Source organism: Pseudopodoces humilis, chromosome 4 (genome assembly GCF_049639895.1).
Source record: "Pseudopodoces humilis isolate 2021_Gansu_Grassland_sample_001 chromosome 4, ASM4963989v1, whole genome shotgun sequence".
Classification (NCBI taxonomy): domain Eukaryota; kingdom Metazoa; phylum Chordata; class Aves; order Passeriformes; family Paridae; genus Pseudopodoces; species Pseudopodoces humilis.
Window position 1 is genome coordinate 64,040,755 of NC_142203.1, and position 17,218 is coordinate 64,057,972.

General features: G+C 40.4%; 1 protein-coding gene across 1 annotated transcript in view; it reads left to right on the plus strand.

Moving 5' to 3' along the window:
* PLCXD3 (phosphatidylinositol specific phospholipase C X domain containing 3) overlaps nucleotides 1–17,218 on the plus strand; it is a 74,782-nt gene that overhangs the window by 43,112 nt on the left and 14,452 nt on the right. The window contains exon 2 of the mRNA XM_005527957.2: nucleotides 3,111–3,819. Within this exon, the coding sequence (XP_005528014.1) occupies nucleotides 3,111–3,819 (709 nt within the window). The remainder of the gene's footprint in view (nucleotides 1–3,110; nucleotides 3,820–17,218) is intronic.

A 17,218-nucleotide genomic window follows, 5' to 3' on the forward strand; every position in this document is an offset into this window, starting at 1 on the left:
AAAGAGTATGAAATATTTTAAGAAAATTTTAGACACTAAATAAACTGTTGAGAGAATATGTTTGCACATAAGAGGAATATCATCTTTTGCTCCCTGAAGGACTTGGAATGAGTCATTTCCCCTCTTTGCTTCTCCAGGTCTTAGACTGTGAAGTCTCTGTGGTACAAACCTACCGTAACAGAGATAGATGATGTGCAAGCACTGCCACCTTCCAGATATTGCAGGCATCACTGCATTTCTATTACTAAATGTAACTTGCATCCTCTCTTCATGGAGGCTGAAGTTTGGTGGTACAGAGAACCTCCAAGAACATTTTCCTTAGGTAATGTAGGAGGGGAATGTCCCCATGCACAAAAGAAAGATTTGGAATTAAACATGGTTGCCAAAAGCATGTTTGTGCATGATTCTCTCATTACCAGGAATACAGTGATTTTGGGCATGATATTGGAAAATATCATACCCTAGTTTGCTCTGGTAAGTGTAAGGATTTTGAATTTCTGTGAGTTACACAAATAAGCTGTCTAGGACAAGAGTGCAGAATTAAGGCAAAAGGAAATGTAGATGAGTGCATGATGGAAATAAATACTTAATTGATCTGTTTAAATTACTTATACATGTGGAAAGGCAAAATATTTGCTGTATTTTTTGTTCATGAGGAATCTTTACATACTTTTGAACAGCTGATTTCCGTTTCATTTTGTGTCAACCAAGTTAATCCTTATTTCCCTTTTGTATTATGCTATACAGTTTCCTTGTTTGGGTTACAAAACTTGGAAATTCTCAGAGCACTGTGCAGTTTTCTCATTACCATCCACATAGGAATACCTCTTTTTAGGCTCAAATATGTGCATGAAGACTTTAATGAGGAAAAAATATTTTTCTGACTGATCCTACTTGCAGTGTTCAGGTGTCTCTAACTGTGGTATTCACACTCACACACACACACACACACACACACACACACACACAATTCTCTGTGTTTTTCTTTACCAGTAGCTAAACCTGTTGACAGGTTGCTCACCTTAGTTTTCTGCTGTGAGAATTGTGCTGCCTTTCTTGGCTAAAGTAGCTTTAAGAGGTGGTTTAAACCAATATATACCTACTGGCGGTGCTGGGGTCAAGTTTAGCCACTACCTCTTCAACACCTTTAGCTTGCCTTTGTCTGCAGATCAGAAGATAAAAGACAAATGGTTTAATTAGTCTTAATACCGTTTTGAGCCTACTGCTCTAATCAGTTGATCACATTTACACAGGTACTTAATCTGGCATAAAACCCTACAGAAATAAAAAGGACTTCAATGGACAACGGGGGGTTTGCAAAATCCATCCCTTCCTAATATCAGTATCTGTGCTTTGTTTTAAACAAGACTGGATTTACTTTGATTTCTAGATTAGTACAGGTTACACTGAGCAGAACATTTAATGCATCTCATTGATTTTCCCTGTAATACTGTTGATACACAGGTCACTGCTCTAATAATTTGTTTTACCATTAGAATTCTGTATGCAGATCTAGTCCCCAGGGATATCAATGTGTAACCAGATCTGCATGATCTAATCAGGTTCTGCAAGAAATATATTATCACTTCAACACTTAGCAGTAGAAAGCTTCATCAAAATGGAAAAGTTGTCTAATATTTAAAGCAAAATGTAGTTCAGAGTCAACCACGAGAAGCAGGTGTGTACAAAATTTAAATACATTTCTCAGATTAAACAAAGCCAAATCCAAGCCAGAGTCTAAGATGATTTGTCATGACTCCATATATTGTTAAAAAAGAAAATGTTATAGCTGCTGCTTCAGTTTATAGGGTTTATTTCAGTTCAGGTAAAGTAGCATTGCTCTCAGAAATGACTGACTAGCAGAATTTCATTAATGTGATATTACTTGGTACAGCATGCATGCTTTGGAAAGTAATTTTGAAAAGCACCTGCAAAAGCATTGCTGACAGGCAAGACTAGTGCTCTGAGCTCATTTTGGTGTAGGATTTGTATCTCTGAGCACCTAGTACTGCAGTCCATTTTCAGAATACAAGTCCTACTGACCCTGAAGAAGTTTTGCAAGCAGTGTATCTCAGGCTCAGCAGCAGACCTTGCTGCTGTGAGTCTGACCAGAAGCACCTACGGAATAGCAGGAGTGTGGCTCTGCCAGCAGCTGGACAGTGTTTCTGTGTAAACTGCCAGGTGCAAACACCAGGTGTTCAGCAGGGTAATGGTTGACAAAGGTGATAAGCATCTCCTAGGGTCAGCTCATCTCTCCATAAAACTGCTTTAATGTCGCTATCTGAAGGCTGAGCATTGTTAATTGTGGCTTTTGTTTTAAGATTGTAGGGTGGACATATCTTGAGACAGAGAATTTTTTATGGCAAAATGCCCTACATATTTGTACTCAACTTTATGTTGTAGAAAAGGGCAACTCCTGTGCATAGGCATGCTAAATTTTGCGTCCCATTCCTGTGAAGAGCATGCAGAGTTTCTGAATTTTATCAGTGGAATGTGATGCTATTCTTGACTCTGTTGTACTTTTTTAGCAAAGGAAAGTAAAGAATTTTAGCAATAAATTTAAGAAGGAAAATAGCATTCAGTAACCTTGTGGATGACCAGATGAGGCTTGAAATAAAGATCAGAAAGGTTATATTCCTTGACATTTTTCCAATTCCTATTTTACCTGGCCATAAAGGTGTATGTGGAAAGATTTTGGTTTGTTTTGATTTTTCCTTTGCTTCTACAAACTAGACAGTGCATGATTCAGTGTGCAGGGCCAAACTCTTCTCCTTGGCTCAAGAGATTTATTGTGTGACTAGCTTTGCTACCAGAATTGCTTTGATGTTCAGAGACCACTGGGTTCATTGAGCCTAAAGGCATAAGTAAGAGATGGAAGAGAGTGACTGAGCATCCAGACAAGCAGTGAAACAGACTTTTTTCCAAGTTCCTACAAGGTGTTCTTCAGGCAAATGCTGCCAGACAAATGTACTGTTGTTGAGGGAAATGGCAGGGGAGGTGGTTGGTGGGTGTTGGTACAGGTCAGAAAATTATTTTCATTGAGAAAAACCCACTAAAGGCTTTTAATAGATGAGTACAATACTGATAATTTTTCTTCCTTGTGTTTTTAGGGTCTCATGACTCCTTTAGCTTCTACATTGATGAAGCCTCTCCAGTTGGGCCTGAACAGCCGGAGACAGTCCAGAATTTTGTGTCAGTTTTTGGCACTGTGGCTAAGAAGCTGATGAGGAAGTGGTTGGCTACACAGACCATGAACTTCACCAGCCAGCTGGGAGCAGGTATCCGGTATTTTGATCTCAGAATTTCCACCAAGCCCAGAGACCCAGACAATGAACTCTACTTCGCTCATGGTTTATTCAGTGCCAAAGTCAAAGAAGGTCTGGAGGAGATCAACGCATTCCTCACTGAGCACCCAAAAGAAGTGGTCTTCTTGGACTTCAATCATTTCTACGGGATGCAGAAGTGCCATCATGAAAAGCTTGTCCAGATGCTCAAGGACACATACGGAAACAAAATGTGTCCCGCTATATTTGCCCATGAAGTCAGTCTCCAGTACCTGTGGGAAAAGGAGCACCAAGTGCTAGTGTTCTACCACAGCCCAGTGGCTGTCGAGGTGGCCTTTCTGTGGCCAGGCCAGATGATGCCAGCTCCCTGGGCAAACACAACGGATACGGAAAAGCTGATTCAGTTCCTGCAGGCATCAATCACTGAAAGAAGGAAGAAAGGCTCCTTTTTCATATCTCAAGTAGTGCTGACGCCAAAGGCTAGTACAGTGGTGAAAGGGGTTGCAAGTGGTCTCAGAGAAACGATCACAGAAAGGTGAGTTTGTGGCTGGTAAGGTGTGCTGACTGTGCTGACTGCATGTTGGTAGTGCTGTTTTTCCAATTCCCTTTAAAGACACTCTGGCTGATGCATTTCTTCCATTCTACTGTGGGCTAGTCAGAACTTAGCATAATCCTAAAATATCTGAAGAGAAACACATTGAAGGACAAGTTTTTGCATCTTGAAAGAAAATCTGCAACTGAAGCATAATGAGATATTAGGGGATTGGCTTAACCTTCTCTTTTTTCTGGATGCAGGTTTTGCTGATTTGTTTTCCAAATGTGGAAAACATACCATAAGCACTGAATACTGTGTCTAGGATTTCCTTACTGGAAAATGTTATCTGTATGATCTAGACAAATCTATCTGTATGATCTAGATAATTTTAGCTTTTATTTGTGCATCAAGCTTCAGATATTGGATAAAAAAAATTTTTGTTGTGGCTCATCAACAAAGCCTGATGCAGAATTTGCCTTTACACACCTCAAAGATGTATGGTTTCTCTGTCTCTATACCATCACACGTTGTATCAAAGACAGCAGGACACCATCAGAGAGAATTTGACTCCTTAAAGGCTTTCTTCATTTATCATACAGGAAAGACTGCAGACCATTGTATAGGTTCTGTACATGGAATAGTTTGTTGACAGGCCATTAGTTGTTATATTACAAAAAAAGCCACCTGTGCAAGACATGTATTATTTACACTGTTCTGACTTAGATAAATCACAGCCAATTTTGAGCTTAAAGGCATGTGACTATATTCTTGACAAATTGGTATGAAAACTGAAATTTAATGCTGAGACACAAGAGCTATTTTCTTTCTCTCCTTAAAAATAAAGAACAGTTGCAGAGTGTAAAAAAAATTCACAGTGGGGGTCAGTGGCCTGCTAATGTTTTGCTCTCTGCAGGATGTGCCTGTGACAGGAAGGTCTGTTGGGAGCATATCCCCTTCTGTGAGATGAAAGATGCAGTGTCTGCAAAGAAAACAGGCCTCATATTTGTGAAAGGTTGAGCTGTTTTTATGGCAGCTTTCCAAAACAGCTGTTAACTTGAAAAAATAGGTAAAAACTTTACCTGACATGGTAAAAGACTAACATGGAAGGTTTTATGAGCAGTGGAATATGATTTAGAAGTCCTTTTAGAAGTCCTTGTGTGAGTGCACTTAGTGTATCCTTTGTCTGTGTTTTATGGGCTCCAGGGGACTGGGTAGGCTCCCTCTCTCCTGAGTATGAAGAGCACTTCTCCATACTAAAACAGTGCTTTGTTGATGGATTTTACCAATAATACCTTGTTGTTAAGGGATTTTTTTCCTCTGGTAAATATCTTCCTGAGTGTTCTTTAGAACATGAAGTATCACGATCTGGAAACTAACAGGTTGTTCTTAAAGCTTCTTGTATGAATAAAATAGCCATCAAACCCCATTTTCTTCATCTTTGGCTTACAATGTGCTTTTTAGAAGCTGTTTGTAAAACAAAGACTTGAAATAGATGCTGGATATGTTTGACTGGGCTTTGAATCCAGGGCTGTTGAACTTTTATTATGCCTTTCCAGCAGCAAATCTTGAAATTGTAGCTACCTTCAAAAGTCAATAAATAATTGAATAAAAACCTGAAAATGTTGTTTTGCCAGATTTCAACTGAGATTTTTCACATGATCCCCAAGTGTGTAGTCACGTCTGCCACATGAAAAGTTTTTTTTCCTTTTTTGCATAATTCTTTTAGCCATTATGAAAGAAATAGACCTTCAAAATAATCTCCAAGGCTAATATTTAGTCTTCCCAGTGTGGCATCTCATCTTGCATTTTTCTTTTTAATACAAAAATACACTATAGTAAGAAACAGGCTTTGAATTTATAATAATGTAGACAGCAACTGAGCCTGTATTTTGGGTTAACTGCTCTAAAAGTAAACATCAAATATATTTCATGATTATTCTGTTAAAAAATAAATAGGCAAGCAATTAAAAGATGAAGTACAATTTACACAATAGAATTTGTGCAGTTGTCTTCAATCTCATTGCCTTAATACTTCAGTAGCTTAAAAATATGGAATCCATACAAAAGGTACTAAGATGTACATTCCAGCTGTGCTGTTTTTGTGACTTTAAACCATCATGCAGTAAAAATATTATTTTGTCCTTTTCAGAATAAATACCCAATTAAATCTCATCTTTATGTCCAGGTAGATAACATACGTGCTTTTGCTACCATTTACTGCATAGACTTGTATATTATACTGTTTACCTTATTGAGAAATGCTGGGGATGTAAGGCTAATGTAGAGCCTTACATTAAGAATGCAGTTATCTTGCTAATTGAAGCAGTTTTGTAACCATGATTGGATAGGGTTCTTCCCTCCCATTGAATTTTAAAAGATCTGAATGCAAAGGAATAAGGTTGAATTTTTCAAATAATTTTGGTGTGGGGGTTTGTTGTTTGGTTTGGGTTTGGTTGGTGTGATAGATTGGCATTTAAAAAAAAAACAACAACAAAAAAGTAAGAAACACCTAAGGAAGTTAAGGATGCTGGAGGCTGGTGGGAGTTTTTTCTCCTGGTCAATAACTCACCATTTCTGAGAAATGAGTAGTTTTGACCATTGAAAAGTGAGATCAAACTGTGAACAGCACCCTTTAAAATGTAAGCCCAGGATTTTCTTTTTCCCTCTTTGGTTTCCAGCTGTAAGAGGTAACAGAGCTCCAGTTCAGCCTCCCCCCAGGCCGGACAAGGCCACGGGGGTGGGGAGCGGGGCTGGCCGGAGATCTGTGGGTCCCAGGAAAATAAATTGGTGAATCTAAACTACTACAGTTGGGTTATTTGGTTTTTTCCCTAAATTAAGTGTTACATTTAAGAAATGTTCCTTTGGCATGGTTGAATAAAAGCTGTAGTAATTTCTTTTGTTTTGTTCCTCCACCTGTACAGTGGTCTTTTACATATTGACTTAGTTTTGAAAATAGGGCAAAGCTTAGATCCTCTCAGATGCAACAAAACATACCAGGTTTTGGTCTCTGAAGTCAATCGTTAGTCATGAAATTGTTTATGATTTGAAGAGCAGTGGCTACCTTAGAGGGAGAGCACAGTTACCCTCAGTCACAGCATCCATTGGACTAGGAAATCTGTGAGCAGACTCCATGCAGCAATTCTATCCAGAATCCAAGCTGCTATTTTGCATTTTATGTTGGGAAAGAACACAGTGAAATATTCCTCTGTCACCAAGATGGTTGGTTTAATGGCTTTTCCATGACTGCCTGTGGTGGTGGAGGTTCACATGCACACTGCTGTAAAGCAGCCTTCCAAGGCAATATATTTCAGGAGAAGGGATGTTATTCTTTAACCTGTTTCCTAGAGCACAGATATGCAAGCTGTGAGGCCCAAAATAACCTCAATTAAAAAAACCAACCAACCAATAAACAAAAACAAAAAAACCCAAAAAATTTTTCATGCTCCTAAGACTCAATTCAGCGAATATAAACCAGGAGTTTTTTACTGATAATGTTTGTTTACAGGCTTTGCTGCCATCGCAGGTAGTGTTCTGTGGTACAGCAATTAGAAAGAAGGAGAAATTAAAAGTTGTGAAGCTTTCTGTCCTGCACAAATACAAGAGGGCAAAGCCATTTCTTGTAGTCTTCCTAGGCCCACAGTTCAGTATAACAAAACTCAGTAACACACGCTTCACTTTCATTTACTTGAATGAGGAGAATAGCTTGCATTTGTGGACATTATGTTTCTTGGATTTAATGAAAAACTTTGAGGACTATCAGTGTGTTTCCAGGCTTAACATTCTATCACACACACAGTTTAGATGCCAAGAAATTCTCCTTAGCAAACAGTATATGCCAAATGAATTGCATTTTCTGTGTTCATTGAATTAACTTCACAGTGAGGCAGCTGCCTTCAGCATATCTGAAAGGTGGTTGTGAGACACCCTTTTGATTAGTGTAGAGCTGTTCCTAATAATCTAGTTTGCTTTCTGATTTGCAGTGATATTACTAATTTTATCTATGACACTTGAGACAAGCATGATACTCTGTTGTCTCTGCCATTTATTAATATAGCAGAAGAATAGATCTCCTTCAGAAGATGCAGAAATCCTGTGGTACTTGTAAAGCTTTCAAAAAATAGAAAGTAAACACATACCCCGCCAATTGTCACTTGATTTCCAAATTAATCTCTAGGGATAATGTTCTCTGTGGCTCACATATGACTAAATCCTTGCCTACCATGCTAAAGCTTCCTCCTTAGCAACCAAACCAAATTTGAAAAAAAAATATCCTGCAGATGAGAATGAACCTTTTGAAGTGGAGGCAAAGCATCCAATCCACACTATTAGCAGAAGGGGTGGTAAGTAGGCCACAGAAACTGTCAGGAGAAAATCCGTCTCTGGGTACAGTCATGAACTAAGCACAGTCAGATTTAGCTAGGGAATAGATGGATATTTTATGAAAAATGATCCCTGCAAGATTGCAAGAAGTGGGATTTTTTGAGTCAGTTACTGATGGTGCCACACCTCCGTCAGCTGAATTTTTGAGTTTCTATGTGGCAGGAGGAGTGGGAATTGATCATCTTTTAATCCACACTTCATACTGACTGATGCCATTCTTAAACTATTTTATATGAAAAAGAAAACCAACAGAAATGGCAACTGTGGCAACTGTGGCAACTGTATTTTTCTGATTTTCTGCATCCTTCCTGATTGTAACCTTAGTGTCTGTCTCCGTTATGGGCTGCAGGAGACCACCAAGCTCCAGTGAGATGGTTCTGATTTTAGGACTTGAGAAGCTGATGTGTCAGCTCTTTAGCTGCTGAGAGGTGAGGGGAGACTCAGTCCCTCACTAATGTGTGTGGTACAAGCACACCTACCACACTGTGTTTGCCTTGGGACATGGCTATCTTTTCCTTTCTTTTTGTTTTTTTTTTGGTTTTTTTTTTTTAATTATTATTATTATTATTATTTTTATTATTATTATTATTATTATTATTATTATTATTATTATTATTATTATTATTATTATTATTATTATTATTATTATTTCCTGACCACAGAAGGCACAAAATGGCATTCTGGTGTATTAGTAAGCTATTCAAATGAACTCTGGGCAATTCAGAAAAATCTTTAATATTTCTGTTCTTCCTCAAACTATCCTTAATTACTTTTCCAGTCCTTCTACACAAGAGGCAGTCTGTGTTTGCACATAGAACAGCACAGGGAGATTTCATTGGAAGAATCTATCTACCATGTTAACAGGCCTGCACAATGACAATTGTGCAGTTAACACAAAGCCCAATGGGCTGTGTGTGTGTAGTGGCATTTCATCATCTGACCATCTGTCTGCATGAGAATTTCAGTATAGCATTCCCATAGGAAGGCCTGTGTGGTTGCGTCTGATGGCTTTGCTCATGAACTTGGAACAGTATTAAATTGTCACAAAATACAGATTTTTAATAACTTTGTTAAAGTATTTATGTACCCACTAGTAGCCTGTGGGATTTGGTGAAGGAGGAAGATTGGTGGTGATCACCATGGTGACTTCCATGATCAGTGGCTTGGCTTTTGGGTGTTTGTTTGGGGTAGTTATCTTGATGTTTTCTTGTGGTAGGTATGGGTGTCTCGCTATTTTTCCGTTTGTGTGGTGTGCTTGTGAGTTTTATTATGCTGGGCATCAAAATATCTGCTTACAGTTACTGTGTGTGCTGTGTGACTCCTTGTAAATATACTTTATGTTTTCCAGTTGTAGGAAACACTCTGGCCACAGTGTGACCCTGCACACACAGACAGCAGCAAGTGTTTTTCATCACAAAAAAGGAAATGTTCATTCTCTCAGCTCCACTGCTGTAAGCTGTCTCTAACATCTACTTGTCTCAAAGATTTCACACTTCAATCTTTACGGCTGCTGTAGTGAAATTGCAAATGTCTCATTAAGTTGCTTGGGATTTCTTTGATCTTTCTGCATTACTCAGATCACTAAGGAAACTCAAAAGCTAATAGATGCTAACAAGTTCTGACCCCAGGGAAAATAAATTTGCTAATGTTGGGCCTGAGTCTGTGTAGCTGCTTTTACCTCATTGTGAAGGAAATGGTTCCTTGATGGGTTGATCCTTTTGCTCTTCATTTATAAGGTACAAAATGAGCACAGAGATTGACACAAACAAGCTTGTCCAGGTGTATTCACAAGGTGGTGTTCAAGCTGGTAATAATTTTCTGTAAAGCGAAGATGTTTCACACAAACACAAACAAATACAAACTCAGTAGATATGGCAACGTCCATGTCTCTGTGTTGAGTTAGCTCTTGTGTGCTGCAAACCATTGCTTTCAGGACTATATAAGTAGCTCTATATGCACATCTTTGTCAAAGTTTAAGCAGAGAACTGGACAGCTCTGCATGAACTAACATGCTCATTATATGTTTGGAAGTTTGAATTTTTAATCTTCTGTTGCTGCTCCACGTTTCTAGAGGGGTAGGATGTGAATAGAAATGTCAAAACAAAATCCTGTCAGCTCTTAAAACCATGTTGAACATGCTGAAATCTATAATTTCTGATGGATTTGAGCAATTCTCAGTAGCCTCTAAAACCTCAGAAGACTTTCAAATGCAATATGGAGAGGATGCATCCACACTGTTTCTGAAGAAGTCACCTGCATATCCCCAGCTTCTGCAGCGGGTACCTCCACTTGGCTGGTAGGAAAGATTTAAGGCAGGAAGGGGTGTTAAAGGAGCCCTAGAGACAGAAACCCCTTAAATCCATTCTCAGAAGATAGACCAAGCCTGCAATTAATTTAGTTAAATGCTTCCCTGTGCTTACAAACAAGTAGCCTTTGTGGGCTCAATGAGCAGTTGGCCATGCAGGCTACAGCCAGAGATGTGTTTGATAAAGCATGCAGAGGAGGCAGTAGGGATTCTGGCACACTGCTGCCACAATTGTACAAAAGAGATTACTATGACAGGGGGCTGGAAATAGTGAAAGCAGCCAGACCAAAGGTCTTGTTGGTGTGCCACCTTCTGTATGATACAGAATTTGCATAAACTATAAAAATGCCCATGCTTTTCTACTGTTAAAGCAGAGGTGATACTTTTTTTTCCTTAGGAATCTGTGGGTTGCAATGCAGTTTTTTTCTTAAGGAGTCACTGTCACTATGAAAGATGCTTGTTTCATGAATACAAATCCTGCAAATATCTAGCCCTTATTTTACTCATCTATTCTTTACAACTTTACTTTTAGGCAAATTCTTAATAATTATATTTTTCTCCAGGATAATTTTTTTTTTTTTTGGAAGGGGAAGGGCAGGCTAAGAGGGCTAAGTCTAGTATACAAACTTGATGTTGTCAAAGATTATAATAAGAAATTGACTGTAATTATAATGATATAATTGCATGTATTGTCCTGGGTTGTACAGTTGCCCTAGAGAGCATAGCCTTTTATATTAAAATGTCTTTCAGTATTTATTTCAGACACTAAGAAAAATAATAGAAGACATATCTATAAGATACTGAATGATCATGCAGTGGGATTTGACCTTTGGCAATATTTTAATACTGTAGCTGTTGATCTGAGGGTTTTTGTAGCTAAGCAACTGTCATCCAGAATGTATTATATCATAAAAGAGTATTAAGATATGAAGGAGACTAAGTAGTTAGAGTGAAATAGGAGCCATGGTGAGATGCAGGCACTTTCCTATTGAACATTCTTGTTTTCAGAGCTATAGCATGAAGGATGAACCTCACCATGATTTGTTTCATGGTGGAGTGTTGAAACCTGCACCCTGCACTCTCAGTTCTGTGAGCAGGCACTGTTGTATAGTAAATCAAATATGAAATTAGATCTTGGGTAACAGACACATTAATTTTACTGTTAGGAGCAAGGAGGGACTGCCATGGATCTTTATTCCCTTCTTACTTTGATTTAGAATCAAAGATTCAATAAGCTTAGGAAGAGATCTCCAAGATCATTGAGTGCAGTCTTTGACCAAATACCATCATGCCAAGTAAACTCTACCACAAAGTGCCATGTCCAATAGTTTCCTGAACACTTCCAGGGATGGTGATTCCAGCATCTCCTTGGGCAGCCAATTTCCAATCCCTAACCACCCTTCCAGTGAAGAAATTATTCCTGATGTCCAACCTGAGCCTCCTGTAGTGCACCTTGGGGCCATTTCCTCATGTCCTGTTGCAGGTTGCCTGGTCAACCCCACCATGTTACAACCTGTGCAGCCTTGTACAGGGCAAAAAGTTGACTGCTGAGCCTGTTTTTCTGCAGGCAAAACAACCCCACTCCCTCAGCCATTTCTCATTTGACTTACTCTCTAGACCCGTTCTCAGCTCTGATGCCCTTCTCTGGACTCACTCCAGCACCTCCATGTCTTTTTTGGAATGAGGGGCCCAAAGCTAGGCACAGGATTCAAAGTACAGCCTCACCAGTGCCCAGGACAGGGGGACAATCCCTGCCCTGCCCCTGCTGGCCACACTATTGCTGAGCCAGGCCAGGATGCCATTGGCCTTCTTGGCCACCTGGGCACAGCCTGGCTCATGTTCAGCTGTGTCACCAGCACCCCCAGCTCCTTTCCAGCCACTCTGTCCCTGCCTGTGGCACTGCCTGGGGTTGTTGTGACCCAAGGGCAGGACCCAGCACTGGGCCTTGTTGAACCTCACACCATTGGCCTCAGCCCATGATCCAGCCTGCCCAGATCCCTCTGCAGGGACTTCCTGCCCTCCAGCACATCAACACTCCCATGCAAGTTATTTACATACTCTGATGTCCGAAACTGGCTTCTTTGCTTTCCCAGTGAGACCTGTTCAAATTACAGCTCTGAGGCAAGGCTATGATCCCAAATGATTCCTGCAGGTGTGGTAGTGGACTATGTTGCTTGAATAATGGGTAAAGGTCATTTTGTCCAGTGTCTTCACTGCTGTTTCCTGATGCAGTGGGTGTTGAAAAGAAACTCGTCTCCTTGTGAACAGGCATTTTTCTCAGAGCTAAGTTCATTACAATTTGTCTCGGATTTGCATGTCCTACCAGAGAAAAGCAACCACAGGACCTCTCTGTTCCCTGGATGGCTGAAGAAATTTTGGCCGAAAATATCACTGAAATAGTGAGGACTGGCTCCTCACAACTTTTAATACTCTCTCAACTGGCCAGCTGTGTGGGTCTTGTGCCAACCACCCTGTGTCAGGAGGGGACACAGCACAGTTCCCTGCTAAAGGAACACTGTTGTCACTTCCTTTCCTTACCCATCTTTCTTCACCTCTCTCCTCCCACATGCTCTTTTTACTTAGATTTGTTTTTTTTTTCTTCTAAGCTACTGCAAGTAGTCAGCCCAGCAAGTTTCATTTCTACTTTAGCCACGTATGAGGTGCTGGTTAGGGTTTGGGTAATTAGGGTGAAAACATAAATCTGATGCCAGAGTGTTACCAGCCTTTAAAGATGGTAAAAATTTAAGAAAGGATGTTTTGTACCCAGGGATGCTGTTTCAGGCTGTTGTCAGGTGCCAGGTGGGTGGTCCTGAAGCTTATTTCTGGAATGTCATCAAGGTCCTTGTGTGTTGTCCAAGACTGGCGCTGTTTCTGTGAAGAGCAGGAGCACATGGCATGGAGAGTGTCTGTGCTCAGTTTGGTCCATCTATTAAGCATCCTTATGCTACAGGTAAAGGATAGGACTCATTTGAGAGAGGTGAGCAAGGTCACTGCTGTGGCATTGCAAACAAGAGCTATGCTCTTGCCCTGTTCTCACACCAGGCACAGCAAGTTCTTCTGAGCCTGTTGCTAATTGCAGCTCAGAACATTTGGCTGATAATGATCTGTCTCGCCTAGCAGCATTTGCTGCTGGCTTCCTCTCTCCATCAGACAGTGTTTCACTGCTGTTAGTGTCTGGCTGTGCTAGAACAAGAGAGACATAAATCCAGCTGAATGGTTTTCTCTTGGTGGAAAGCACCCTCATCTGAGCTCTGCAATCTGAGGTACATTTGTGGAGGTATTAATCCATATGATGAACACCTGGTTTGTTTGTTTTGTTTTTTTCTTCTAAGATATTTCTTATAAGAAATACAGGTGGACTGTTTGAAAAATACTTTTCAGCTCTGGAATGATATTGCTTTGTCCTTTAATAACTGGAAGTATAAGTATCCAAAAGAGGGCTACAAAGATGCTGAAGGGTCTGGAGGAGACTCCATATGAAGACTTGAGTTCACTTGGCTTGTTCAGACTGGAGGAGTTGCAGAGGAGACCTTGTAGCAGACTGGAGTTTTGTCACAAGGGGAAATGGAGAGGCAGGCACTGATCTTTTCTCTCTGTTCACCAGTGACAGGACCATGGGAATGGCATGAAGCTGTGTCAGGAGAGGTTTAGGTTGGATATCAGGACAAGGTCCTTTATCTGGAGAGTGGTCAGGGGACAGCTCCCCAGGGAAGTGGTCACAGCACCAAATGTGACAGAGTCCAAGAAGAGTTTGGACAATGCTCTCAGGTATTGTCACATGGTCACACATTGTCACACACATGGTGTGACTCTTGGGGTTGTCTTGTGCGGGCCAGGAGTTGGAATTTGATGATCCTTGTGGGTTCCTTCCAAGTCAAGATATTCTACAATTCTATGAAGTAATGCATTGGATGGACTGACAACCAGGATTAGTTACTGTAATTCCCGCTTGGTAACTTTCTGGATTCCTATCCTGCTGACAGCCAGCACTGACCTGTGCTGGTATGAAAGCAAACCAGGGGGAGATCATAAGTCAGAACTACAATTTAATAGGAAAATTAAAATAAAATGCAATAGTACAAAACCACTGACAGAGTCAGAATACAACCTGACACCCTGTTGGTCAGGGTGTTGGTAGCAGTCTGATTAAATGGTGGCTGCAGTCCTCCTGGAGTGACAGATGTGGTTCTGTTGAAGCAATGATCCTGTAGAAATGCTGCAGTTTTCCTCTGAAGGTGCAGTGGTGGTGTAGATGGATCCAGTGTTCCCTCTGGGAAGCCAGTGGAGAAAGACTGCCTGTGTTGTTCCAGGTTTCAGATTACATCCAGGTAGGAATGCTTGGCTCCTCCCCCTGGGTGGAGCATCTGACAATGGGATGATGTAATTTTATCAGTCATGCAGTGAGACTCAATGGCCCATTAACAGAAGAAATCCTCCTGGAGGGAGGATGGAAGAGATAAAGAACACTGCCCCACCTGGTTTTAATAGATGGTAATAGAATACATACTTTTGGTTACATCTTGCATTGCAGCCTAAGACATGACTGTACCAGCTGCCCAGCTCTTCTGAGAAGAGAGGGTGAATCTCTGGAGATATGGACTCACGTCTGCTACTTGAAGTGGTGCGTGTTTTTCTCCACTCTTTGTGAACTTGTGTAGTCTCTTAAATAATGTCTCTTGCCAGTGAACTGGGTCACACTGATAGAGGTTGTTCTAACAGATCTACCCATGTCTGTGCTGAGGCAGGGGTATGCAAGGTCTGTCTGTCTGGTCTTTCAGTGCAAGATAGGTGCTTAGCTGAGACTGACCACCATCAGCGTCTGGTGAGAGAGGTTTGTTGGAGGAAGAGGACTGCAGCAGCTCTGTGATGAATGTACAGCTTGGTCTGAATTCCACAAGAGGAGTGTGAGCCACTGCAGGTACTCTCAGGCACCATGTACAACTGAGGTGGCAGGTCTGCTTTTCCTTGTGCTGATGAAGCAGCATAACTCAATGCCATGATGATGGAGAAGGGAATGACTTCTTTTGACAGCCTTTCTTCCCAGATATCTCAAGTGAATTGGCATCAAAGCAGGAGAGGAAAACCAGTATAAGAAGGAGATCAGATTCATGTTCTTTTTAGGAACTTGATGGTATGTAAGTGTGTGGGACCTTAGGAGATGCGTCCTAAAGTCCTGAGGGAATTGGCTGTTGGAGTTGCCAAGCTGCTCCATGGTGTTTGAAAATTCATGGCTATCAGGTGGAGTCCCAGGTGACTGGAAAAAGGGAAATGTACCCATTTTTAAGAAGGGTAGGAGGGAGGACCTTGGGAACTCTGTTAGCCTCCCATCTGTGCCAGGGAAGATGATGAAAGAGTTCCTCATGGCAGTTACATTAAGTCACAGGAAGGACAGGGAGGTGATTCAAGACAGCCATCACAGCTTTACCGATGGTAATTATTGCCTGGCCAACCTAGTAGTCTTCTATGATGGACTGACCACATCAGTGGACAGGGGATGTCATCTATGTGGGCTTGTGTAAAGCCTTTGACATGGTCCCTCACAACATCCTTCTGTCTGAATCAGAGAGATGAATTTGATCAGTAGACTTTGGTGAATAAGGACTGACTTGGATAGATATCCAGAGCTCAGAGTTCTGGTGGACATTATTAACAAGTTATGTCCTTCAGATGGCTTTCAAAGATCCATTTCAACCCAAAGAGTTCAGTTATTCCATGACCTCTTTGCTAAAGTGTTTCTCAACCAAGTACCTCCCTCATCCTCTCTCCATGGGGATTTTACTTTATTGCTGATGCATCCTCTGTAGTCCCCTGGTAAATTTTTACAAGATATATAATGTATTTTTAGTCTACCTTTTCCCTGATGGTTGGCAACCACAGTTCATTGCTGTAGAGTTCTCTTTAAATAAAATATGAGATCAATTCAAAAGTTATCAGTATTACTGGAAACATAAGACTTCTTACAATGTCTGCCTATTTTTGGTGCTGATTAGAACCAGTAAGAGTGCTCTAAGTCACCAAATATTTTTTTGTTTTTAAAGCTAATTTGACATCACATCAATAGTATATTATTTAATATTTTATATCCTTTGTTAAGAATTTGATCCACAGTTGTTAGTTTTTGAGATGTGACATCAGGTGCACATTTCTGTAAATTTTTTCAACCCAGAGATTACAAAGCCACTTGTTCTTTTTCCCATCAATGCTGCTCCTTATTGAAAACTGCAGGTATTTTAAAGTCTACTATTTTTTTTTTTTTTCTCCCCCAGGACTGTTCCTTTCAGTGTTTTTCTCCAGGGAAAAATCTATTTTAGCAAAATACTTTATGTCAAAACATTTTGATTTTCACTCCTATTAATCTGTCTTGTCTTTAGATTTATGTTACACTCTTAATTGCAATATTTAAAGCTGTTTCTATATTCACAGCTTTTCATTTTTTTATTTAGAAATTGGTCTTGCACTTTATTTCATTGAAAGGCCAACATTTTTGTTTTGCTTTCTAATATGAAACAAAATCACATTTTGAAATGCTGGAATTTAATGGAACAGCAGCTCTTGGTTTCAGAATCTTGGTTTCCCAACTGTTTAGTATCACAGTGGATGTCTAGCACTGAAGCACCCAGCCTTCGCCTGCCCCTTTGTATCACAGCTGATCAAGTGACAGAGTTTTTTTCTCTCATTCTCAAAATACATTTTCACTTTCTCATGACAATTAGA